Source organism: Cervus elaphus, chromosome 12 (assembly GCF_910594005.1).
Source record: "Cervus elaphus chromosome 12, mCerEla1.1, whole genome shotgun sequence".
In the NCBI taxonomy this organism is placed as follows: domain Eukaryota; kingdom Metazoa; phylum Chordata; class Mammalia; order Artiodactyla; family Cervidae; genus Cervus; species Cervus elaphus.
In genome coordinates, this window is record NC_057826.1 from 36,516,119 (window position 1) to 36,525,281 (window position 9,163).

Genomic DNA, 9,163 nt, shown 5'->3' on the forward strand with positions numbered 1-9,163 from the left:
GTGGTGGTTTGGGCTCTTGGGTGGACTCACTCAAGGGAGCATTGTCTTTTTAAAGAGAAACTCACCCTTAAGTAGGTTCTGCCATTTTTGTTCTGATCCAGTTTTCTGGGGTGTTAGCTACCCCATCCAGGTAGCTAAGTGCCATCTGTAATGTCAATGAACTTGCTCAAAATGTCTTCTTTGGATTGTTGATAAAATGGATTTTGAGACTCCACCTCTCCCCTTTCCTTCTTATCCTGGGCTCCTGCCTCCCTTCCCTCAGATTCCCTGCCTCCCTCCTTCCTTTTCCCATTCCCTCTTCCCCTGGGTTTGCTCTCTGTTACTTCAGTGGCTGTTTCCAGAGATGACTCTGATCTGTGCCGCTATGGCATGGCTGCTTGGCCTGCCTTCCTCACAGACACAGGCATTTCCCCAAAGGGCACTCTTAGGGCCTTGCTGAGAGGGTAAACCAAGTCCCAAAGCTCTGACGTCCCCACTGGTGACAGCCTGTCTGCCAGGATTCAAGAAGTGCAGAGCTCACACACGGCTGCCCTCTCGTCACCTGGCTCCAGAAACAACTGCACACAGGGGTCCTCTTTGTCCCAAGACAAAGGGTCTGGATGGCACTGGTTGTCCGCCTTGCCCCCTCCCAGGTGCAGCTCTGTCTTCACTGGGAGATAAGAATGTCTGGTTCCATCTTGCCTGAGGCTCAGCACTTCAAGGTTCTGGAGATAAATACCCAACCTCAGCTTAGATGTTTCCGAGAACTCATGGAGTTTGTTTCTTTGGAAGCTGTGGCTAATTTATGCCTCCCTCACCAATCTCTTGATAATGGGTAGAGCCCTAGAATCTGGGTTACTGTTATTATTAGGGGTGGAGATGATAGTTTTGTTTCTGCTGACAAAGCAGCTTTAAAAAAAAAAAAAAAACTAGATCCAGAAGAGTGGCCAGCCTGGCTCTCTGAGAGCAAAACTGGTTTCTGATTTATCCCTGGGCTTTGGGGATCACTGGGGAAGCCAACAGGGAAGTCAGCAGCTAAGCAAGGTACAGGCCCCTCAGCTGGGAAGTCCTAGCACTGGCAGCCTGGGAGCATCGCAGGGTTCCCCAGGTGGCACTAGTGGTAAAGAACCTGCCTGCCAACTCAGGAGACATAAGAGACCTGAGTTTGATCCCTGGGTCATGGAAGATCTCCTGGCAACCCACTCCAGTATTCTTGCCTGGAGAATCCCACAGACAGAGGAGCCTGGTGGGCTATGGTTCATAGGGTCCAAAGAGTTGGACGCAACTAAAGCAGCTTAGCATGCAGACACAAAGCACCAGCTGCCTCTCCATTTATCTCAGATGTGGCCACTTGCCCTCAGGCAGAAAGAGAAATTGCAAGTAAAAGACCCCAGTGTGGAGCAGACCCTGGGCAAAGGTGTCTAGGCTGCTGATTCAGGCTGTAGAGGCTGGAGCTAGTGCAGCAGAAGCTGAGAAGGCAAGCTGTTCCCCAGGCTCCTTGATCAACCATGACTCTGCAGCAGCTTTGCGGTTTCAAGGTAGAGCCAACACCAAGCAAGGTGTATAAACAGAGGAGTATGAAGTCATCCATTGTTCTCAGTCGGTAGATGCTCAGAAAGCTTCAGGGGTGGGCGTGGGCTCCGTAATGAAAGAGGATCTTGGGAAAACTGGAGCCAATTCAGAGCCCAAAGAGGTTCGAGTTAGCTCTGTGGGGAGAGGTTCAAGAATTGGGGAACACTCAGCTGGAGGAGTAGGGAGCTGAATGAGGGACCGAGTTCACTTGAACAGTTATCTGTTGAGGGCCTAGGATATACTTGCTCTGTAAACAATCTGCCTGCAATGCAGGAGACCTGGGTTCGATCCCTGGAGAAGGAAATGGCAACCCACTCCAGTATTCTTGCCTGGAGAATTCCATGGACAGAGGAGCCTGGCAGGCTACAGTCCATGGGGTCGCAAAGAGTCAGACATGACTGAGTGACCAACACACACACAGGCCCAACAGAGGAGGGGGAGACTCTAAGCCCTGCCCTTGGAAATTGAGGATTAGCTGCAGAGATGAGTGCCATGCACGTGAAGTGATCAAAATGACCAGATAATATGGGATTAATTGCTGAGCTGAATGTTCCAGTCAGTCAGTTACAAGAGCTCATTGAAGGGAGCCTCATTTGGGACAAACTGGTTAGGGAAGATTTCACACAGAAGATGGAACTTGGGCTAAGCCTGAAGGAGAGATAAGCTAAGGTTTAATAGGGCAGAGTGGGAACTGAGCATTCTAGGTGGAAGGAAGGGCACCTATGAGGGAATGCCCTAGCAGTCCAGGGCTTAGGACTCTGCACTTTCCCTGCCAAGGGTCCAAGGTCTGGGTTCAATCCCTGATCGAGGAAAAAAAAAGAAGAAAGGCAGGAGCGCTGGTGGAGAAGTGGGAATGACAATAGAATATTTGAGGCTGAAGGGCTGAGAGGCCACGCTGTGTGGGAGATTGTAGGAGAAGAGCAGAGGGTGAAGAAATCGGGGTTGAGCAACACACAGGATTAGGAGTTGGGAGGAGCAGAACCAGTGCAGGAGATAGAAAGTGAACAGTCAGAGAGGGAAAGAGGGAAAACCAGCAGGGCATTGTTGCTAAAGAGGCAAGGCCGGGATGCTCACTAGAGCCATGGGCTGTGGAGAGTGGGAGTGAATGCCATCTAAAAGGCGGCCTCGGGGACCGGCCACTGGGAGTCTGCTGTGAGCAGGTCCTGAGAAGAGGTGGAGGTGGGAGCCAGACTGACTGGACTCAAACAAAGCAAGTGGAAAGAATGGGGCAAGTCATGTCTGACCACATTAGACCAGCTGGTTGGGGAAAGAACCAGAGTTGGACAATACCTGTTAGTTACTTCATGGAAAAAGAGGACTGACTAGGTGTCGTAGTCTCCAAAGGAAGTGGGTAAATTGGGGAAACCCCTTCCACTGACTCACTAGTTATTGAGTGCCTACCATGTGCCAGTCAGAAACTGCTGGGAGCTGAGAGTGTCATGGAAAATGGATGCAGTCCCTATTTCTCCAGTCCAGTGGGGAGAACAACAGTAAACATGTCCATGGATGAAGGAACACAAATATCCACAAATATCGCAGATGACGACAGTGCTCTGAATGGGGTTAACAGGGAGATGGGATAGAGAGTGTGCTGGGGGAAGGGAGAAGGCATGAGGAGGTGGAGTTTCTGCTGAGGCCCGAAAAATGAGGTGATGGGAGGAACTAGGGGAAAGGCCTTCCCGCCAGAGGGAGCAACAGGTGGAAAGTCTGGAAATAGAAAGGACTTGTGTTTGAAAAACAGGGAGCAGGGAATGCTGCCAGGCAGAAGACAGAGCATCGCAAGGCCTTGTGGTGAAGTGGGAAACCCTCTAAGCTTTTCTGAGCTAGGATGACATGATAAAAGGAACTTTAAAAAGTCATACTGACCGTCCTGGAAAGAACACACCACAGTAGGGCAACCCGCGGAAAGTTAGGAGGCTACTGCCTGAGTGCAGGTGGATGGCGTCAGGAAGATGCAGATGGATGCTATGGAGGATGGGTTGGGAGTGGTTAGGTTTTGGAGCCTGGAAGGAGCGCTGCACCTGATGAGGTGGGGATTGGATAGGCCAGTTGGGGAAGGATGCAGGGGTCAGACCCTGTTGTGGGTGTGGCTTCGATCTCAGCTGTACTCTTTGCTCTCTCCAGCTCATCATCCATGGCAGCTTCGCCCTGATCCAGCTGCCCCGTTTCCACATCTTCTTCCTGGTCCCAGCACTTATCTATGTGGGGGACAAGCTGGTGAGCCTGAGCCGGAAGAAGGTGGAGATCAGCGTGGTGAAGGCAGAGCTGCTGCCTTCAGGTACCTGCTCGGGGGAGCAGGCTGGTTGTTCTCTGGATGCTGAACAGGGCAGGGCAGAGCCTGGCCCAGTGGAGTTAGCAGGGGCCTTGAGGTGGTAGGGGTGAGGGAGTGAGTACAAGAGGCTCTTTGCCAGGGGATTTGAGCCACTCTCACACCAGAGAGAGGAGGAGCCTGGGCCAGGCTGCTCCTCTTCCTGCTGCCCACCAGCCCCAGTGCTGCCCAAACCCTGCTCAGGGTAGACACAGCCTGAGGGGGTGTTGTGACTTCTGATGAGGGGAGGCCTCCTTTGTCATATTCCAAAAGCAGAGCTGAGGCCGCAGGTGGGGGAACTCTTGGGGGGCCCCCTGTTGCCGGATTCAGAACAATGGGCTACCGCCCACCTCCCCTCCTCAGGAGTGACCCACCTGGAGTTCCAGCGGCCCCAAGGCTTCGAGTACAAGTCAGGACAGTGGGTGCGGATCGCCTGCCTGGCTCTGGGGACCACTGAGTACCACCCCTTCACGCTGACGTCAGCGCCCCACGAGGAGACGCTTAGCCTGCACATCCGGGCAGCGGGGCCCTGGACCACCCGTCTCAGGGAGATCTACTCACCCCCGACGGGTGACAGCTGTGCCAAATACCCAAAGGTGCCCGGACCCAGGCCAGGCGTACCACACGCTCCCACATCCCCTTAGCAGGCGTTGGTCCTGCAGCACCAGACTCCCCACTGTGTTCCTCCTTGAGAGACTGATTCTTCCAGATGATGCTTCAAGGCTCCCACTTCTCCCTCACTGCATAAACCTACCTGCATTTCCCTGCCTCCCATTTTTGGCTTCAGAACTGTGGTGGTAGCCGAACTCAACTCTAACCCACTCCCTTTCCTGCAGCTGTACCTCGATGGGCCATTTGGAGAGGGCCACCAGGAGTGGCATAAGTTTGAGGTGTCAGTGCTGGTGGGAGGGGGCATTGGGGTCACCCCCTTTGCCTCCATCCTCAAAGACCTGGTCTTCAAGTCATCAGTCAGCTGCCAAGTGTTCTGTAAGAAGGTGAGTGTCCCCTCCTCCCACCAGCTGTGGTCCCCTGCTCCCTGTCACTGTGTCCATCCATGCCTGTCCCCTGCCTCTGTTCTTGGCCTCCCTGTTCTAGGCAAGGCTGAGCTGGCCTGACCCAAGGGAGTCAGGATATTGTTGTGGTTCAGTAGCTCAGTCGTGTCCGACTCTTTGCGACCCCATGGACCGCAGCACACAGCACAGTCGGGCTGTTCCTGGACCCGAGTGTTTTTGCTGATGCCTGCAGGCTCTTCCCTCAGTTATGGGGTGCCCCACATAGAATCTGCTTCTGAGAGTCACTCCAGCCAGGGTTGGAGAGGGGGCCCGCCCCTCAAGCAGTGTCGGGAAGGGTGCACTTGGGGTGAGGCACCGGTGAAACCAGCCCTGCTCTCAAGAGGAATAGGAGGAGGGGCTTCAAGGCAGGGCTGGTGGGCCTGGTCGGCTCCAGGAACACAGCCCAGGCCCTCAGGCCCCTCCACACCAGGCCCCTTCACCTGAGTCTAGCCCTGGTGGCGGGCCCCTGCTTGTCTCTCTGGGCCCGGCAGGTGAGTCAGGGGTGCAAGAATGCAGCGGGCAGAGGCCCAGCCCGTATGCTGTCAGCACTCAGAGGGTGACAGACAGCTACCTGGCTCCTCTGTTTATGCCAGCTCTGTGTCTGCTCCTTAACTCACACAACCCCATTTCTCCCCGTCAGAAGCTGGAGATGGGTCCTCCAGGGCAGCATCCAGGCCCCTGGTATATTTTCTGATTTTAGTATTTATTTATTTGGCTACACCAGGTCTTAGTTGCAGCTTGTGGGATCCAGTTCCCTGACCAGCGATCGAACCCAGGCTCCCTATATTAGGAGCATGGAGCCTTAGCCACTGGGCCACCGGGAAGTCCCCCCTGGTCTCTCTTTGAGCCCATGCCTATCCACTCCAGGCAGCCAACGCAGTCTTCCCAGAGGCCGTTCTGTGACGCACCCCTTAGCGGGTCCCCCTCCCCTCGGGCAGCCTGTAGGCTGGGAGCCTAGCAGCTTGAACAGGGCCCACTGGACGGAGTGGAAGGGAAGGCTGCCTCCCACCCCACCTGACCTTCAGCTCACTTGACGGGGTCCTTTCTCGCAGCCCCAGGCTATTGCTCACTTCCGCTTCTCCATGCCCTGGGGCAGCTCCGTCTCCCCCCTCAGAGCATGGCCCCATACACTCACTCCCCCTGGCTGCCTGGGGAGAGGCACAAGCTGCTCTGAGACCAGGAGTGGTGATTCCTGGGAGGTAGGGACTCTGAGACGAGCTGGGTCCCAAGCTCCAGCACTGTTTCCCCAGATCTACTTCATCTGGGTGACGCGGACCCAGCGGCAGTTTGAATGGCTGGCTGATATCATCCGAGAGGTGGAGGAGAATGACCGCCAGGACCTGGTGTCCGTGCACATCTACATCACCCAGCTGGCTGAGAAGTTCGACCTCAGGACCACCATGCTGGTGAGTCAGGGCCAACCAAGGAGTGGCTTTGTGGGTGTGTGGGTGGGCAGGGCAAGCCAGGATGGCCGAGGCGGGTGGGCGGACCAGCCTCTGGACGAGGAGCTGACCCTGAGTCTGCTGGCCATGACCTTTCTCCTCTGCTTCCTTCCCCAGTACATCTGTGAGCGGCACTTCCAGAAGGTGCTGAACCGGAGTCTGTTCACAGGCTTGCGCTCCATCACCCACTTTGGCCGCCCCCCCTTCGAGGCATTCTTCAACTCTCTGCAGAAGGTCCATCCACAGGTCAGTTCCCACCCCACATTGAGGTTTTCTTCACCTTTATCTTTTGAGGTCTGAGCAAAGCTCCCAAACCTGCTCCATCAAGGGAGGAGAACCGATCCCTGAGGAGTCTGGTGGGGTGATGGAATGGAAAAGGAGAGGTGCAGGTCACTCAGAGGCAAAGGCAGGAAGCAGGCAGCAGGGACTTGCTACTTCTGAAGCCATGATGCCTTGTCCCAAAGGAAGGGCTCAGTGGTGGAGCTGGTCCTCACCATAAACTCAGAGCTACCCTTACCATTAATACTATCCAGACAAACACTGGGCTTACACTTGAAGCTAGCAAATGCCTTGGAAAAGAGTAAAGGCTAGACCCACAGAGAACAAGTCTTCCAAAACTCAGCAAGATTTATAAAACCCTGAACCAGCCCTCATCATGCACAGTATGGAGTAAACCTTCACAGGATCATGGAATGAGTCCTCACCAAGGACTCCTGCTGGTCTTTCACATGAACATGGAGTTAGACACTGAGCTAGACACTCCCTCTAAACACTGAGCTAGCCTTCACTTCTTTCTCCAACAGGTCCGGAAGATTGGGGTGTTCAGCTGCGGCCCCCCTGGCATGACCAAGAATGTAGAAAAGGCTTGTCAGCTCGTCAACAGGCAGGATGGAACTCATTTCTCCCACCATTATGAGAACTTCTAGGCTTCCTGCCCAGGGGCTCTGCCCACTGTCTAGATGAGCAGAGGTTCAGCCTGACACCTCACCTCTAGATTTCCTGTTTCTGGCTTCCTCAGCCATCTCCTCATTTTTACCTCCCAACCTTGGTCCAGGTGGCCATGGTCAGTCACCCCATGTGGGTTCAGGGACTCCCAGGCCCAGAATGTCTCAGCCTAGAGAAATGCAAGGCACTATGTAAGGACTAAAAGTTGGGAGCTAGGAGATCTATTATTGTTTTGCGGCGAAGTGACACCTCTTCTTCCAAAATAAGGAAAAAAATCAAAAGGCTGAAGCAGACAAATTGTGTGTGTGTGCAGGGGCTGTTGAGCTTAGGGATGAAGTGGGAGCACAGATAGATTCTGGCATCCTAAAACCTCTCTCCACTCCTCAAATCTCCTCTCCTCTGAGCTCTCCACTGTCAAAAGGGCTGGTAAATGCCTTAGAGACGGTAGAGCCACAGAGAGCAATTTACAGGAACCCCCCCTGAGGACCCTATTCCAACAGTAGAATTGATCTTTTCCCCAAGTTTTTAAACATGTACTGTCGTCAGAACCTGGCCCAACATGTCTGGGTGCTCCTCCACTCTCCTCCCCTCTTCCTACTCTAATAGTCTCTTTTATAAATAAACCACTTTTCTGCCCTAAGGGTTTCTTTATTCTGCTCCAGGATCTGCCACCCAGACATTGTCTCTGAGCTTGCCAGCACCCACTGAATAAGGGAACCCCTCCAAGGCCACCTGCCGCGGCTAGAGACCTCTTTCCCTGCTCAGCGGCACCTTTCATGACAGAAGGCCTCTCAGGGCAAGTGGTGTGGGGCTTCTGAGCCTAGTCAGGAGGCACAGGGGGAGGCGTGGGGGCTTCTAGAGAAGCTGGGCTGGGCACAGAGTGGGAAGCAGTGTAGCAGGACACCGCAGCAATCTGCAGAGAGCAACCTGCAGAGAGGTCACCTGACTTGCTCCAAGACCTCAGTTACTCCCAGCTCTTCTCTGAGCAGTGGAAAGGTTGAGTACCTGTGCCCACATGAGTCTCCTACGGAGTGAGATGGCAGTGAGGAGACATGCGCCCATCACCTAACGTTTTGGGCCTGTTTTCTAATCTGCAAAATAACTGAATGCCCTCCAAGTCTACTTCAGGATAGGGCAACCTCTCTGAGCAAATTTCTGAAGCAGGACTCAATTTCAAGTGATCCTTTCCACTGTCCCCGCAGAATTCTTGAATTTGTCTGATCACAGATCCTCGATTTTGATAAATTTTGATAAATTCAACCACCAGGTTAGAAAATCCAAATTCCCCTGCTTCACACCGCGCTTGGGAGCTGCAGGTGGTGGTGGCGGGTGGGGCGGGGGACGGTTCTCAGGCTGCCCGCTTAGGGCAGCCGTCCCCGGGGTGTTAGTTCAGCCCGTCCTCAGGAGTTTCTGCTCAGCTGGCCCATGGGAGCGGGAGGGCGGGCCTGCAGTGGTTTGACAGCAGCTCCGCCTGGCGGCCCAGTGGTATCCTGGGGCGGGTAGCTGCTGCCGGGCCGCCAGGGCCGTGGGAGGTTTGGCCCGGCTCGTGGAGGCGCGGCCAGCAGGGGGCGCGCGCGGACGACCCCGCCGGGCGCCGCAGCCGCGAGGGAGATCCCGCCCGGGACCGGCCGCCTGCAGGTCTTGGGACCCGACCCAGCGACCCGGGGCCGGGTGAGGCGCGGCAGGCCCTCGCTTCCTCTGGAGAGGAAACGCGGTCGGCCGCGCCAGCCTTCCCGCCTCCGCCGGCGCGCGGCTTCCGCGTGGCAGGGCCGCCCCGCTCCCTCCCGCCTGGCGCGCTGCCTCTTTGTCTCTCCGCGGCTCCCCTCCTCCCAGACAAATGGCTGTTGGCAGGAAATTAGACGCGC

General features: G+C 55.2%; 1 protein-coding gene across 2 annotated transcripts in view; it reads left to right on the plus strand.

Moving 5' to 3' along the window:
- The window catches only part of DUOX1 (dual oxidase 1), a 33,036-nt gene extending 25,560 nt beyond the window's left edge, over positions 1-7,476 (plus strand). The window contains exons 29-34 of one of the 2 annotated variants that reach the window (XM_043920037.1): positions 3,676-3,829; positions 4,223-4,455; positions 4,696-4,854; positions 6,162-6,317; positions 6,471-6,599; positions 7,157-7,476. In XM_043920037.1, coding sequence (XP_043775972.1) covers positions 3,676-3,829; positions 4,223-4,455; positions 4,696-4,854; positions 6,162-6,317; positions 6,471-6,599; positions 7,157-7,279 — 954 coding nt within the window. In that variant the 3' untranslated portion in view covers positions 7,280-7,476. Of the gene's footprint in view, positions 1-3,675; positions 3,830-4,222; positions 4,456-4,695; positions 4,855-6,161; positions 6,318-6,470; positions 6,600-7,156 lie in introns of those variants that run through there. The other variant, XR_006343983.1, reaches the window with a different exon arrangement.
- Positions 7,477-9,163: the final 1,687 nt, after the last annotated feature.